Source organism: Protopterus annectens, chromosome 8.part0 (assembly GCF_019279795.1).
Source record: "Protopterus annectens isolate FY-2018-M chromosome 8.part0, PAN1.0, whole genome shotgun sequence".
NCBI classification, from domain to species: Eukaryota; Metazoa; Chordata; order Ceratodontiformes; family Protopteridae; genus Protopterus; species Protopterus annectens.
The window spans coordinates 1254658817-1254676480 of NC_056741.1; the positions used below are offsets into that span (position 1 = coordinate 1254658817).

The 17664-nt window shown below is 37.8% G+C and overlaps 1 protein-coding gene across 1 annotated transcript in view; it reads left to right on the plus strand.

Annotated features, from left to right (window-relative positions):
• HAUS5 (HAUS augmin like complex subunit 5) overlaps positions 1-17664 on the plus strand; it is a 1223310-nt gene that overhangs the window by 44961 nt on the left and 1160685 nt on the right. Inside the window, exon 4 of the mRNA XM_044080749.1 lies at positions 9491-9553. Within this exon, the coding sequence (XP_043936684.1) occupies positions 9491-9553 (63 nt within the window). The remainder of the gene's footprint in view (positions 1-9490; positions 9554-17664) is intronic.

A 17664-nucleotide genomic window follows, 5' to 3' on the forward strand; every position in this document is an offset into this window, starting at 1 on the left:
TATATGTGTATATATATATATATATATATATATATATATATATTATAATCTATATATGAAATGTGTCTAGAAAATAAAAAAACAACAAAACTCGAACTGGTGCCCGAAAAGTAAAACTTAAACCAGTCAAGGTACCATGGAAGAAGGTCAGCACAGATCGATTTTAATATAGCTTGAAATACATAAACACAATTAAAAATACAGTGTTTTCGTCGTATTTAGTCAGACTTCATCAGATACAAAAGACATTGAAACAAACCAACCAATATGCATCTCTCTAAGTAGTTCCCTAAGTAAAACCACCACCAGTGAACATTCTTTATTTAACATGAATGAAGAACAACTGCTTAAAATGTTAAAAGTAAAAGCAGGTGACTTAATAAAACCATGAATGATGTTGCACACCTTAAAATTGTTTAGCTTGTAAAAACATTTAAAATTGTTGAAAACTAATAAAAATAGGGTGGCCACGGTGGTGCAGCAGTTAGCATTGCCGCCTCACAGCAAGAGGTTCTCCGGTTCAGTTCTCGGCTGGGATGCTTCTGTGCGGAGTCTGCATGTCCTCCCTGTGGTCGCATGGGTTTCCTCCGGGTGCTCCTGTTTCCTCCTACATCCCAAAGACATGCAGTAGGTGGATTAGACACTCTAAATTGGCCCTAGGTGTGTGTTTGTGTGCGTTTTTGTGTGTGTGCCTTCTGTGGAAGGTCTGGTGCCGGGCTGGCAACTCAACACCGAAAACTCTACTGCCAATCATGAGCGGGCAGATGATCCACTGTGGCGAGCCCTAACCCGGAAAAGTTGAAAGAAGAAAAACTAATAAAAATAGTTTCAACATTTATTTGTTATGTTAAAAAAACATTGCCATATGCTTTTTACACCCACTTGTGGTTCTTCTGGTAACACTGCAAGCACAAACCAAATAGCAGCGCCATGTTCCTTTATATTTTAGCTGCTCTCCTTTTTAATATAGGGGCTATGGAACTATAATCATTGCACCCTGGTGGAATTGTGGCCTGCAAGGTTAACTGCCACCATAATTCTTTGTATTCAATCTTCTCTTCCCATAACTCCCCCTCTCACTACTTTTTTAACTTGCTCAAGTACAAAAAAAGAATAACATGCTTTCAGGAGTGTTTGTGTGTTTATACAGAACATTATAAGCTTTTTTTACACTGAATATCGTAATAATGCTAGTAAATCCTTCTTCTTAACTCTTCGTTCCGTCTTTCCAACATAGAAGGATTCACATTCCACACACAAAGCCAAGTATATAAGCGCACCTGATTCGCAGTTATAAAATTGTTTGCTATCAATCCATTTATTTCTGCTTGCTATAAAAACTCTTTCCTTATTATAAATGTGTACACATTGGGTGCATCCTCCACACTTGTATGTCCCCCTTCTTTTCATCCCTACACTTCCCTTCGTGTAAACATTTTCTAAAAAAATATTTTATATTCTGAGAATTTCTGTAAACCACTTTGAGGGGCTGTTTTGGGATATCATCCAAGTCAGTAAAGCTAATGAATTTCTCCCATTGATTTTGAGTTACCTTTCTTACACTTCCTGAGCTGGCATTAAATCCCAACACTAATGCTTTATTAAAATTTTCCTCAACACTAATTTGCAGTGGCGTTGTGTCATATGGTTTATCCAGGATTGGTTTAAACTTAGATTTTCTACCGATTGTAACTTCCTTTCTGACTTCTGTAATCAACCTGCCAGGGTAACCCCTAGCCTTAAATAAAAGTAAGTTAGTCTCTTCATCGAAATCGGCATCCTCAGATATCATCTTGCTACCCAGGACGTGTTGTCCTTTAATAATAATTGTAGTGTAATGGGCTGGATGCTTGCTATTAAAATGCAGGAAGGAGTTAGAAAATGTTTTCTTTCTGAAAATTCTTGAACTAAACCTGTTCTTAATAAATCTCAATGTCAAACTGCAGCTTTTCCTTACAAACTTTGTGTGTACATTTTAGAAATGACATTGTACTGTTTAAGTAATCTAAAAATTCTTTTAAAACCTCCAGCCTACCTTTCCATAAAGTACCTATATCATCAAGAAACCCCCTGTAGAGAGATTCCATTGATCTGAATATTTGGACCTTAAAACAAATTTCTCTTCCCATTTAGCCAAACTTAAATTTGGTTAAGTTGGGACACTGGCTGCTCCTCACCCTTAAAGAATGTAAAGTTGTACCTTAAAACTAAATCAGTTAGGTTCAAACAAACTATCTGTTCATTTCTAGTGAGTTCACCATCTTCAAAAATAATTTCTACTAAAATTTTCATCCCCTCATTATGTGGGATACTAGAAAACAAATCCACTACATCAACTGTTACCTTTTGAAATAATTCATCTTTTATTTCCCTTAGGAAATCCCATGGGTCTCTCAGAATCACTTTTCTCTTTAACCAAAGCTTCTTAAGTTTAGCATCCACAAATTTTGCCATGGGTAAAGTCTTGGATCCAAATGCTGACACTATTGGTCTCAGTGGTGGATTTAACTCAGCCTTATGGACTTTAGGGATTCCAAATATTGAGGGTATTTTTGGCTTTGTCACTTTAGTCAATCAGGCCTTCCCAAAGCGTATAATCCAAAACATTTACTTTCCTATATCCTATGTTAATTTCGTTAATAGAGACAGTAGCATATTTACTAGTGTCCTTTAAAATCTCATTCATTTTACTCTCGTAAGTTATTGAGTCCATCATTACAATCCCCTCTTCCTTTATTGTGTTTCGTAACCCTTATTTTTTTTATTCCCTTTCAGTTCATTTAAGGCATTTTCTTCTTCTACAATTAGATTTGCCTTATATTTAATCTTCCTGTGTTCTTTAAGTTTATTCTCCACAACGCATTCAAAAATTTTCAACTGTGGGTGGCTAGGGGGATTGTATGTACTTCTCCTAGTACATGTAGTGGTTGTAATTTTGTTCTGTTGTGGCAACATTATGCCTAAATTTTCCTAATGAACACTTTAAGGTCCTTTAACATTTTAGCCAAGGAAGAGAAATTTGTTTTAAGATGCAAATATTCAGATCAATGGAATCTCTATAGGGGGTTTCTTGATGATATAGGTATTTTATGGAAAGGTAGGCTGGTGGTTTTAGAAGAATTTTTAGATTACTTAAACAGTACAACGTCATTTCTAAATTTTACACAGTTTGTAAGGAACAGCTGCAGTTTCTTGACATTGAGATTTATAAGAAGAATGACAGGTTTAGTTCAAAAAAGTTTCAGAAGGAAATTCTCACTCCTTCTTATATTTTAATAGCACGCATCCAGCCAGTTACAAGAGGAATATTATTAAAGGACAATACGTCCGGGCTAGCAGGTAGGTATCTGAGGATGTTGATTTCGATGAATAGATTAACTTACTTGAACTTCTATTTAAGGCTAGGGGTTACCCTGGCAGCTTGATTACAGAAGTTAGAAAGGAAGTTACAGCAGGTAGAAAATCAAAATTTAAACCAATCCTGGGTACACCATCTGACACAACGCCAGTGCAAAGTAGTGTGGAGGAAAATTTTAGTAAAGCATTAGTGTTGGAATTTAATGCCAGCTTAGGACGTGTTAAAAAGGTAATTGAAAATCAATGGGAGAAATTCATTAGCTTTACTGACTTGGGGGATATCACAAAACAGGCCCTCAAGTGGTTTATAGAAATTCTCAGAATATAAAATGTTTTTTAGAAAATTTTACACTAAGGGAAGTTTAGGGATGAAAAGCAGGGGAACATATAAGTGCGGACGATGCATCCAATGTGTACACATTTCTAGTAAGGAAAAGTTTTTATAGCAAGCAGAAATAAATGAATAGTACATAATTTTATAACTGCGAATCAGGTGGGCTTGTATACTTGGCTTTGTCTGTGGAATGGGAATCCTTCTACATTGGAAAGATGGAACAAAAGTTGAGAAGAAGGATTTACGAGCATTATTGCGATATTCAGCGTAAAAAGATTATAATGCTCTGTATAAAGGCACAAAAACACACCCAAAAGCAGGTTATTCTTTTTTTTTTGTACTTGAGCGAGTTAAAAATTACGATATTCAGTGTAAAAACGTTCTAGTGCTCTGTATAAAGGCACAAAAACACGCCCAAAAGCAGGTTATTCTTTTTTTGTTTTTGAGCAATTTAAAAAAGAAGTGGGGGGGGCTATGGGAAGAGAAGATTGAATATAAAGAATTATGGTGGCAATTAACCTTGCAGGCTACCATTCCACCAGGGCTCAATGATTATATTTCCATAGCCCTTAATATTAAAAATGAGAGCTGCTAAATTATAAAGGAAAATGATGCTGCCATTTGGTTTGTGCTTGCAGTGTTGTTACCTGAGGAACCACTAGAGGGTGGAAGATGCATATGACAATATGTTTTTAACATAAATGAATTGTTCAACCTATTTTTATTTAGTTTTTAATGTTAAATGTATTTACAAGATAAGCATTTTAAGGTGTGCAATATTATTCATAGTTTTATTAAGTCACCTGCTTTTACCTTTTTAAACATTTTAAGCATTCTTTGTAATGTGTAATTAGTTACGTTACATAGAGAATGTTCACTGGTGGTGGTTTTAATTAGGGAACTACTTAGAGAGATGCATATTGGTTGGTTTGGTTTAATATCTTTTGTATTTGATGAAGTCTGACTAAATGCGACAAAAATGCTGTACTTTGAATTGCGTTTATGCATTTTAAGTTATATTAAAACCAGCTTGTGTTTCACCTTCGAGCTTTGCTGACCTCCTTCTTCCATGGTACCTTGACTGCTATATATGGGTCTACTTTAACCCATCAAAATAACACTTCAGCGAAACTGTTTCGCTAGTCCGGTTTCATGAAAGTGCATTTCTCTGGAAATGCACTTTAGCGAAACTACAGATCACCGAAGTATTTAAAAAAAATGCACTACAGCAAACCTCCCTGCACCCCCCACACCCCACTACTAATATATACCAACTCCAAGATCGCACTACAGTAGGGAAAAGGGAAAAATTCCCTTAGCCCCACTGTACCGCTATCTCCAGAAACAATCTCTCAGTGAACTGTAGTGTTGCGAAAGTGCATTTATGGAGAAATGCACTTTTGTGGACAGTTGAAGTGTTATATCGATGGGTCAAAGTAGACCCATATATATTTTAAACATACATATATATATATATGCACACACACACACACACACACACACACACACACACACACACACACACACCCTTTGAGATTTGATTTATATGCAAATACGCAGACACTCCTGGGGAAGGCTGGCACAGGTTTACTAGCAATGCTCCCTTCTGATCAAATTATAAGGTAGGTATCACTGCCACCAACCCCTCTTTATCAGCTACTGTGTAATGGTACTATTATCCAAATGGTAAGTGTGACCAAGTGACCAAGAGCAAAGCTATTTAGGAGTGGCATGTACAGTGTCACCAAATACATATGCAAGTACTGTAAGCGCTTGTTTGTCTCACAAATTTTAGTCACAAAGATGGCTTTAAATATGTTTAATAATAAGTAATAAAAGAACAAGACAATACTCCAACAAAGTAACTGCAAAGTTCAAAATCATAGGAAATATTTTAAAACAACATTGCAGGACAGTTTCAAATACAGAAAACATCTAAACTAATTTTTACTATATTCCTAACTATATCTGAAAGAAATGGGTCTATATTACATGATCGAAAATCCAGATGTTCGAACACTTAATGATCGACCCCAATTGAGCGAAACTGCAGAATGTCGAACACGTAAACTGAAATCTCCATAAGGGGAGATTTCCGTTTATTGCAGTGTAGTGCGGTCTCTGAGCTGGTATATTTAAGTAGTGAGGGGTGTGGGGGTGCAGGGGGGCTTGCCCCCCCTGCATAAAGCAGTTTAATGGTTTGTTTGGGTTTTTATTTTTTTCCAGCTGTTCGACATTATGCCAGTTCGCTCTATTGGGGTTGATCATTACATGTTCGAACATCTGAATTTTTGATCACGTAATATAGACCCAAAGGAAATTACTGTACCCTGATTACTTACTATTAGCAAGGCAAGTGCTGATGAGTGGAGGTTCTTGTTAGGTCCAAGACAAGATACAAAATGCAGAATCTTGCTCTGAGGGAGTTCTTAAATTACTATGAAACATCACTGCTGGGTAAGCTTGGATGACATCACTGTCACCTGCCTTCAGTTCCCAGGCTAACGGAACTAACATAATTTTAAGATCTCTATGTGAGAAGTACATATCTCTGAGTGTTTGCAGAACTTGGAAGTTGTATAAAAAATGCTTTTACATTTGAAACCTAGTAATTATTTCTGTTTCCAGACTATACAAAAATATCTAGCTGAAGACATTGTGCCTGCTTGTTCCATTGAGACGGAGAGATAACACAATCGTTCAACAATTTAAAATCAATTTATTTTCTTGAAGTTTTGCAAGTTAACTCTGTATGTTCCAGTTTCTACTATTTAAACATATACATGTACACAGGTATATAGTTTTGTATACATTTCTATTCTTTTCCAGTAGGGTACACTGTGGACGCATCCTTGAAGCTCAGTACTGTACAAATCCTGTTTAACACGCACACTTCTGCACCAGTAGTTTAATATACACATAACATATAGTACTCTTACATTTGTAAAACAAGCATATGAATCATATTAATATTCACAAATTGTGATTATTTACAAATTTCCAGATAGCTGGGCTGCCAGTATTTCCTTCTATTACATTTCTATAAAAATCATATTAATATTCGCAAATAACATAGAATTATTTACAAAATTCCAGCTAGTTGGGCTGGCAGTATTTAAGTTTGTTACACATCCATTTTAAATTAATCTGTATTCTGTATTGTTGACTTCTGTCCTACTGTTCCAACAAAGACGGTCCAGGCGACACAGGAATATGGTAATAAAACGGTCTTTTTTATTCATTCACTGTTCTGCCACCCTGACTCAGTTGCAGGGCTTTTTCAAGTACTTGAAAAAGCCCAGCAATTGAGTCTGGGTGAAAGCGCTTGGGGTGAATTTTGAATAAAAAAGACCGTTTTATTACCATCTTCCTGTGTCGCCTGGACCGTTTTTGTTGGAATTTATTTGGTACTGTTTACACGGTTACTCCACTGGTTTCAATTTTCTGTCCTACTATTGCCTAGTTATTTATCTAACCATATCTATACTGAGTGCAGTTAGTATAGAAGCTTTACTACTGCATTTGCCATTTCAAAATTTAGTTTAACTGTATTCTGCCTGACATTGTATAACTTAAAAGATTTTTTTTTTTTTTTTTTTTTTTTTTTTTTTGCATTTACTGGAGCTTTTTTCCCCTGGGCCTCTGCTGAAAAGGGGCTTTTGTGTTCTACCGGATGTAAAATAAATAAATAGCAAAGTGGTGTGTCAAGTAGACCGACAAACGTTCAAATAACCACATTTGGAGGACATATTAATTTATTTTGAGTCTTTAACATTTTGGAAAAATGAAAAATGGCAGAATGTAAGAAACATCTGAAAGGACTTTGCTAAAATTTAGAGCCATTTTATACACAATGTTTATTCTCAGAACTTATGTTAGGTGTTGTACTTGAAAATGTTTTATTTTCTCTAGAATGTCATTCCACTGAATTTGGTCTCTGCTATTTTAGCCATCTTGTCCCCTTGATGCCCTCATGATCCATTTCTTCCCTTATCCTACCCAGCATACCACCCCACATCACCCAATGAAGGGGAGTACTTCCTTTTCATGGTGTGGGGTTGGGTTGGCCTTTTGACATCCACATTAACTTCCAGAGTAGTGGGGGGTACTGGAACATTGACATCCACATTAACTTCCAGAGTAGTGGGGGGTACTGGAACATGAGTCAGACACCAAATTGCTATTACTAGCAGTTGCTTGAGCTTGAACTTGAGTTAAGCGATACAGCTGCTACAATGGTCGAACACAGTCACGGTCTTGTCATAGAACTGGTAAGTGGGGAAAAGAACGAATAGGGGATTTTAGCTTTATGCAGCTAACCAGAAGTTCTCTCAGGGTTAGAGTTAAGGAGGTGAGGGGGGATTTAGGTTTAGGGAGTGATCAGGAGTTGTTTTAGGGTTAAGGTCAGGGTTAGGGTTCTGAGATGGGATAGTTATGTTTGTGGTAGTACAATATAACTTTGTAGATATGCTGGATGCAGAAAAATTCAGCTCGTACAAGTGAAGAAAAATATTTTAATTCATAGATCCACAAAAACGTATAGATAACAGAATGCACATATAAATGTTAAGCGCTTTCAACTGAATGTAACTCAGTCTTCATCAGAACAAAGTGTCTCCATTAAAACGGAGTATATATAGTGTGTCAGTTGCTTGTTACATTGTTTAAAAAATTGCGCCAAAAATCTTAAAGCTACAATACAATATGTCTCTATACTCTATGTTAAAACACTGTGATGATTATACATATACCCCTTCATTACTAGGACATGATTTAACTAACTAAATTGAACTAAATTAATATATCTCATTGACTTATAATATGACTTATAATATGACTAATGTTATTTCATAACTACTTGCAAAAATGCAAATAAAAACTAAACCATATGAAAATTAATTATTTAAATTAATTTAGTTCAATTTAGTTAGTTAAATCATGTCCTAGTAATGAAGGGGTATATGTATAATCATCACAGTGTTTTAACATAGAGTATAGAGACATATTGTATTGTAGCTTTAAGATTTTTGGCGCAATTTTTTAAACAATGTAACAAGCAACTGACACACTATATATACTCCGTTTTAATGGAGACACTTTGTTCTGATGAAGACTGAGTTACATTCAGTTGAAAGCGCTTAACATTTATATGTGCATTCTGTTATCTATACGTTTTTGTGGATCTATGAATTAAAATATTTTTTTTCACTTGTACGAGCTGAATTTTTCTGCATCCAGCATATCTACAAAGTTATATTGTAGTGTTTCGCTGAGGTTTGGTGTTTGGTCGTTCTCTGGATATGTTTGTGGTAGTGCACCTGAATTGGAGTGGTGGGAGTGGCAGTATGGAAGTATGCCTTGAGCTAATGGCATTAGCTTAGTTTTGATGGCTTTCTTCTTTCTTTTTTTTGTGAGTCATTGTGACAAATCAAGTTTATGCTAACATGGTCTCACAAACTTTTAAGACTAACATTTGTTTCCATTTGTTGATTTATCCTGCAGTTGCTATGGAGATGTCCCCAGTTATATTCTCCAATGAGTGGGGCTGTTTTATTTAGTCTTGCAAATTAGTTGTTTATCTTGTATCTTTGTCATTATTTGACCATAATGCTTCAGGGCCCGGTGTTTAACTGTATTCTCTACAAAGCTGCTGGATGGCAGAATGTTTGTCATGCCTGTTTACTTCACAGGATAGGCTGAAGTGTCATGAATTTGCAACTTGTAGCTAACTTGAATCTAACAAACTACATACTTGTGTTTTTATGCTGTCTTAAAATGTTTTTCTCTTTTCCTTGATAGAATGTGTTTGGGTCGATGTGCTGATATCTGGAAATATGTCGTACGGCATGTATATAGCTCAAGGTGAGTGACTGCCCATTTTAAGTTGCAGTGTAGAATAAATGATAGTCTCATGTCACGCACCCAGTGCTCAGAAGTGAGTAGTTGTCCAGTTTACTGCACAACACATTTTCAGTGGTTAATGACTTTTTTTCACTGCATCATACACCTTACTTTAGATAGTCAAGACAAGCTGGTGTGAACAATCCAGTCACCTTCACTGAAGTACTTTTAATGAATACAGTGGTGCTTTTCCTTTGCCCATTACCACTGACTGTAATATTCAGGAACTATTCTAAGGCTAACCTGCTATTAAGTGAGAACCTGGCAAAATTTCAAGCCCCCATAAACCCTCTGAACACTGCTGCCTATGCAGAACTGCTCACAGAAACTCTGTACAAGCATGTTAATAGTTGCATAGAGGTAGCTGTACCCACCAGGAAGAAGTCCAGAATTAACTAAAAAAAACGAGCCACTTGGTGGAATCACAAAATCAATAGGCTGTATAACAAGAGGAAGAAAATCATGGCAAAGATTAGGAGGTGTAGCACCCAACAGGATAAAAGCACTCTCATCAAACTAAACAAACAACTCGGACGACAAAGTCTACTAAAGCCAAATTTGAGGTAAGCTTGGCCTCTCAGGCCAAGGACAACCACAAAGCACTCTAGCTATGACTTCAACGTCAAAGGCAGTACACAATTGCGTACAGAGCTCATTGTAAATGAAGCCACCTATACTGACCCAGAACATACAGCAAGCCTCCTGGCTGATAAATTCAGCTCCAACTTTATCCCTCTGTCCATCTCAACCTTCCCTCAGGAACTATCATCAAATATATCTCCCCCTACTATCACTAGGGAGCAGATCCTTAATGCTCTCTCTATGACCAAGAACACTGCATCAGTGGGCCCAGACAGTATCCCAGGAAATCGCATGAAACATGATAGTATGAACTATCAGGCCATCTGGAATGGCTCTAACTGTAGCCTCCAGACAGGCTTTGTGCTTCATGAGTGGAGAAAGGCAACAGTCATCCCTCATCGCAAACGTGGGCCAGCTACACACCCTGAAAACTACGTACCCGTAAGTCTTTACTAGTCTTGTATGTAAAGCCATGGAAAGAATTATCATGGAGATGATCAATAGAGATGTAGTAAACCTCCAGACACTGGACCCAACCCAGTTTGGTTTCGTCAAGGCCAGATCATGTCTACTCAACCTGGTAGACTTTTTTGAGAAGGCCACCAAAGCAATGGATGAGGGCAGAATCATTCACACTGCCTGCCTTGACCTGGCCAGGGCATTTGACACAATGCCCCACTCAGGGATTGTTGACAAACTCTAGGTTAGGTACAAACCCATATTTCCCCCGGTGGATAGCCAACTGGCTCCCAGACAGGACCCAGGAAGTTAGAATTGGGGAGTCCACATCTGCAAAGAGGCCAGTCATAAATGGAGTCCCTCGGGGATCAGTCCTTGGCCCTCCTTTTTTGGAATTTACTTCTGAGAAGTCAAGGCCAATGTCAGTGGTCTCTGGCTGACTATATTTAAAGATGATTGCAAATTAGGAGCTGTCATTGAATCTCACACTGACACAAATGTTCTCCAGGAGGGCCTGACATAGACAAACGACTGGTGTGAAAACCATGGACTAAAACAAAATGCAGAATACTGTCTTTTGGGAAGTCATCCATCCCTGGTAACTATCATATTGACAAGACACCCCTTACAGTTGACCCTGTAGTCAGAGACGTAGGGACATGCACAGATCGTAATCTAGCCTTTGAGCATCATGTGTCTACAGTGGTGAGGAGATCATTCTGTGTTGCTTAGATGCCATGCCTTTGTTTATAAGCTAAGTCTAAGGAAGTCATTGTTCCACTGCATTTGGCATTCATCTGACTTATCATTGAGTACAGTGCTCCCTTTGGTATGTACCTAACCAGGCATATCCAACAACTGGAATGTCCACAGAGGCTCCTCACTGAAAGAATACAGGGTGTAAGTAAAATGTCCTTTGCTGACTGCCTCAAGGCCTTCTCCCTGTATTCTGTCTCCTACAGGCTTCTGAGGGGACATCTATACCTGGCATACAGGGCATTGTCAAACCCCACTCTGATGGACCTCCTGCATATCCACAAACATACAGCAGCAGAATTGCCCATTCTAAAGACTAAAACTTTCCCCATGATATAACTAGGGCATGCTGGAGAGATAGGTATGTATCCCAGAGACTATCCCGTCTATGGAACAGGCTGCCCATCCATGTGAAGCAGAGTCCCTCCCTAACCCAATTCAAGTGCATCTTGGACAATTGGATGGGAAACTGGAAATTCATCCCTGGTTTGGCAGCTGTGTCTCTAATAGACACAGGTAACCTGTAATTGGTTCATCTCCCAGGCTCATACTTACACTTATCAAGGGTATCAGGATTTGTCAGAGATTTGGGATACATGGCTAGGCTTAAAAAGGCCTTTGTGGTTGTTAACAGACCTGTTCATAGGTGTTTACTAGGCTATCAAAAATTCTATACCAACAACTGGAAAATAATTCTTGGCCACAAGGAAATGGTTGAAACCTTAGGTAATAAATCACTATCCACACACAAAATCTGTGAACATTAAGAACATGGTAGAGAGTCCCAAGATTTGCAGTTTAGCCCCCAGGCACCATGTTTGGGACTTTCAAATGCGGCAAATGTAAATAGTGTCGATACATCAACAATTGTTCCAGTGTTTACATACAAGCAGCTAATAAGACACCAAACCACAAACGAAAAAACTGTTGAACCAAAAGAGCGTAACAACGAACAAGAACACTATGAGAGACTACTTCGTAAAATAAACAGACGTTTAATGACTCCAAATTAATAAAGCATGGCTAAATCAAATATTTAGCCTTCCTCAGACAAACAGCAGAACAGGAAATGACATTTCTTAAAATATATGTATAGAACCAATTGAAATAAAGTGCATTTAGTAATTAGTTGTAACTAAGGTTACCTTAAAGTAGTATAATCCATTGCAAACATAAGCCTTGAATAAAGGTAAAAATAGAGTGCCTCTATAGGCATTGCAACGGAACAGCAAGTGATACTTTGTTGCAAATAACTCCATTCATCAAAATATTTACACAGATGTTAAACTCTATAATTACTGGGTTATTTAATCATACAACTTGCTTCATACTTATGTGATGTGTTAAAAATGTTATAAAAGAGTGAATGATAAATTAAAAAATCTTTGTGTATATTTTAAATTGTTACCAAAATATTTCGCCAATTTGGAACATTATTTCCACATTTAAATATTAAAAATACAGATTAGTTTTGCCCGGAGAATTCCTGTACAATAATCATAAAATAATACAATTTTACATTAGTGCATTCTGTTAGGGAATAATTGATGTTGGGTCCATTTCATATCCAAATGTGAGAGACCTTCCCTATATGTGTTATCTGTTATACGATAACCATTTTAATACACATTTTATTGATAGGTTGTCATTGATGCCAGGTAATAAATGTGCTCTAGTTCGTACCTGCCACATCAATTCATCTATCTCTAACCTAATTTGCCAGGGGCCACCCATTGGATCTGGCATTCTTTGTTGGAGTATAACAAAGTTGAAGGAATGCCCTGTATTGCTAATAATATGCTTAGCTAGGGCATTGTTCACATCCCTTCTGCTAATAGCATAAATGTGTTCGTGTATTCTGGTCTTGAATCTACGCTCTGATTTGCAGTTTAGCCCCCAGGCACCATGTTTGGGACTTTCAAATGCGGCAAATGTAAATAGTGTCGATACATCAACAATTGTTCCAGTGTTTACATACAAGCAGCTAATAAGACAGTAGTATCCAGAGAGAGGTTTAACTGTGATTCATGTAGGGTTGTTTATTTAGCGCACTGCGGCACATGTCCCTGTTATTATATAAGGAAAACCATTAGAAAACTTGGCAAAAGGATTTATGAACATGTACTAGCTATGAAGAAAAAGGACACTAATAATGCCTTAGCTAAAAATGCCATGTCCTGTAATGATTTTAGAAAATGTCCTTTTTTTTGTACTGGGCAAAGTGGATTTGGAAAGCCTCACTGGTAACCACAATGTCTTATTAGAATGCTGTGAAGCCAAGTGGCAAATGCGGCTAACTGCGGACAAGAAAACCGGGATTGAATGAGTACACAAATCTGAAATGATTTCTTTTAGCACAAAGGTTATGACCTACCATCTAAGATTTATTCTGCTGTTGAACTTAACATTCATTTTTTCACAGTTTTACGTTCTTCCAATTCTATTTTATCAAACAGCATTGGTGTACTTTTCACATGACTTCACAGACACACTGTTCATTCATAAATTGTTTTTACATTGTGATTTATCAGAAAATGTCACATGATCTTTCATTTAAGCTTTAAATTGAATCAACATGTTTTGAGTATTTATGAAGAAGTTCTAAATAAAGATAGAATGAAGGTGCTAAAAATACCCAAGTTGCATCTCGTATTTGCTGCAATTCCTGTAGTATTTTTGTTTTTTGGAGTTTTGGATTACTACTCAATCCAGGGCTTCCTTTTTATCCACCTCTTCCCTCTCAGGAGCTGTTCACAGATACTTCAAAAGTGGAATGGGGAGCAGCATTCGTCTCCCTAAAGGAGAGCAGCATTCGTCTCCCTAAAGGAGAATGGAAGTCTGGTCACTGATTCAACAGGAAGAGCGCATCAACATCGAGATGAGGGCTCTTCAGGCATTTTGTCCTCTCTTCTCCTGAGGACCTTTCAAGATGTTTACAGACAATACCACAGTGATGTGGTATATCAGCAAATGGGGTGATCAGGTCTTATATTTGCCAATTAGCTTTCCTAGTGTTGGAATTAGCTATCCACTATCACGTAACACTTCAGGCAGTTTCCATTCTCTCAGGTCAAAACATTGTGGCAGATTCTCTGAGCAGGTCCATAATTCAATCCCACAAATGGATGCTTTGCATGGATGTGTTTCTGGACATTGTCCACCAGTAGGGTACTCTTCAAGTAGATCTTTTTGCTTCCCGTCTGAAAAGACAACTTCCTTTATTTTGTGCCAGAATCCCAAGTCCTCTGGTTTGGAAGGTGGATGCCTTCTCTTTTTCTTGGCAGGGGATCTTTCTTTATGCCTTTCCTCCCCTTCCCCTCATTCCAAAATTCCTGTTCAAAATTCAACAATTTTGACTCCCTTTTGGCTGAGATAGCATTTGTTCCTCCTCCTCCTGCATTTAGTCAAGGGCAATCCTCACAAGTTACCTCACAGGGTGGACCTACTCACGCAAGCAATCTCTCGTCCCATCCCCACCTGTCCCCACTCTTCAGCTAACACTGTGAGTAGTGAGGATTTTGATTCCTCATAGTCCCCTTTTTTTCCTGAGGACGTGCTTAGAGTCCTGCAGGAGGCGAGGAAACCCACTACTAGGAAATGCTACTTATCCAAACTGAAGAGTGTTTTCCGTGTGGTCTTTCTTGTAACATGGATCTACTTTCTGTGGAGTTTGGTTATCGCTTGTCTGTGTGAACTGCTCAGTGCTGGGTTTGCCTGTTCTTCTGTTAAGGCCCACATATTTGCTATTTCTGCTTGTCTGCCTTTATCTCCCCTTTAGCTTCTAGATTTGAAGCTAAACAAGTCCTTAAAGGTGTCCTTCATATTAGGCCTCCCAGGGAGCTTGTTGTGCCTATCCGGGATCTTAAGTTTGTTTTAGAAAAAATTGACCCATGCTCCTTTTGAGCCTGCAGCTTTCAGTGTCCTTGCAACATTGCTCTTGGGAGTCCACTTTTGTTAGCGCTTATTTCTGCCAGACCAGTGTCTGAGCTTTAAGCCTTTTGACTTGTCCTCCTTTTTTGGTGATTCATAAGGACAGGGTGTCCCACTAGTCCTCCTTTTATGCCCAAGGTGGTGAATGGGGTTTTCTCTTTTTCAGTCTATTCGTTTGACCACTTTTTTCTTTCTCTGCAATCTGCCAGCAAGAAGGTGCTGCACATGTTGGATGTGCATAGAGAAATCTATTTGGGTAAGACTAAGACTTTTTTGTAAATCTAATCAGCTCTTTGTGTCTGTTCATCATAGGTCATTAGAATTTGCTGTGTCCAAGCAAACTATTTCTTCTTGGATTTCTAAAGCCTTTTCTTTGTTATTCCTTTCATGGTAAAAGCCTTCCTTCTGCTAAGGCTCATTCTACTAGAGCTGTGGCTTCTTCTGGTGCTTTTCTCAAGGGTTTGGATACTAACTTTATTCTTGAGGAAGCTACCTGGACTACTGTGCATACATTTACCAAGCACTACAAGGTGAATGGAATTTCCAGAGCTAGAGCTGGTTTTGCTAGGGCTATCCTTCATGATTTCCTAGAGAACTCTGCTAGTCCTTCCTCTTTCTTCCTGAGCTTTGGCATTCTCCCTATTGTATTTCCAAAGGAAACAACAACAAAATAAGTGAAAAAATGGACCAGGATCCACCAACAGAAGCTCGTACACGAAGGAATAATAAAAATCTTTTAATCCACCAAAAAGCCCCAAAAGGTTAACAGCTTTCAACTAGTTACACTAGTCTTCATCAGAACCAATGAGAACAGCACAAAACCTGGTATATATACACCTCAATTAAAAAAGTTAATTAAAAAAGGCGCCAAAATTTTAAAGGTGTAATTCAATGAAAACACTGACAAATCTTCCATATAATACATACACTGTAAAGACAATGCGTGACTTTGTTTACAAAACAATGGAATAATCCTTAAATAATAACATTACATATCATATTACATATGAAATGAGTAGTGTGTTAATAAGAACAATGTATTGTTAATATGTATATACACTAGTAATAATGCCCTTACTATTAAAGCTTCAACCATCCTTCAAATTCAGAATGTGTGGAATGTTGCATGATGAAGCTTAACTAAGATGGGTGAATGGGAATCCTCATCTCCATACAACCTTGCTTAAAGAGCCAAAAAGGCTTTAATATCTGCCGACAGTTCGAATCTGCCAGCTCTTTCATCTTCAGTCTTCCAGCGCAGTGCATTCTATGATCAATGATGGCAAACCTAAACAAATGTTCTTCCCATACCAGATATATGCCTATAACATTTTGGTATCTCGGATGCGTAGCATAGTGTTAAGCCTTTCGTTTTCAAATTTCATCGTGTTGCAGTCTCCCTGTTCTAGTCTTAATAAATGTTATTAAATGTCTTTGAGACGAATGCTGACCATGTTGATGGCACTGTTTGCATCTCAAGCATTTAGTGGTACCTTTATGTAAATCTTTCCTGTCTTCACCATTTCCAGAATTCTTTTCAGATTAGCTCGTTCTTATACACAAATATGGGTGAGGATCCCACTATGTGGTTGAAAGCCATGATGTCCAGTGTTGAAGATGTCTTGAATATGGCATGTGGGTGTGTATAGGTTCTGCCAAAAGATCTATTTTCCCTACATGTTCCTTATGATCAGAAGGAACATGTAGGGAAAATAGATCTTTTGGCAGGGCCTGTATACTGACATACACCCCACATATACACCATATTCAAGACATCTTACTCCAACACTGGGACATCATAACAGCTTCCAAATTAGACCACATAGTGGGATCCTCACCCATATTTGTGTATAAGACCGGAGCTAATCTGAAAAGAATTCTGGAGAATAATGGTAGAGATAGAGATAGGAAAGATTTACATAAAGGTACCACTAAATGCGGAAGATGCAAACAGTGTCACCACATCAACATGGTCAAGGACATTCGTCTCAAAGACATTAATAACACATTTATTAAGACTAGAACAGGGAACTGCAACACGAGTCAGGTGATCTATTTGGCTACGTGTGTGATGTGCTCAGGGTTCTATGTTGGCAAAACCGAAAGAAATTTGAAAAAAACGTATATACGAACACTATTACCGCATCCAGAAAAAAGATACCAAAATGCTTTATATAGGCATATATCTGAGTATGGGGAAGAACATTTGTTTCGGTTTGCCATCATTGATCACATAGAATGCACTGTTTTTGGAGGGAACTGGAAGATGAAATTAGCTGCCTTAGAGAGCAAGTGGCAGATTCTTTTGGATGCCACTAGACCCCCAGGACTGAATGAATTCATCA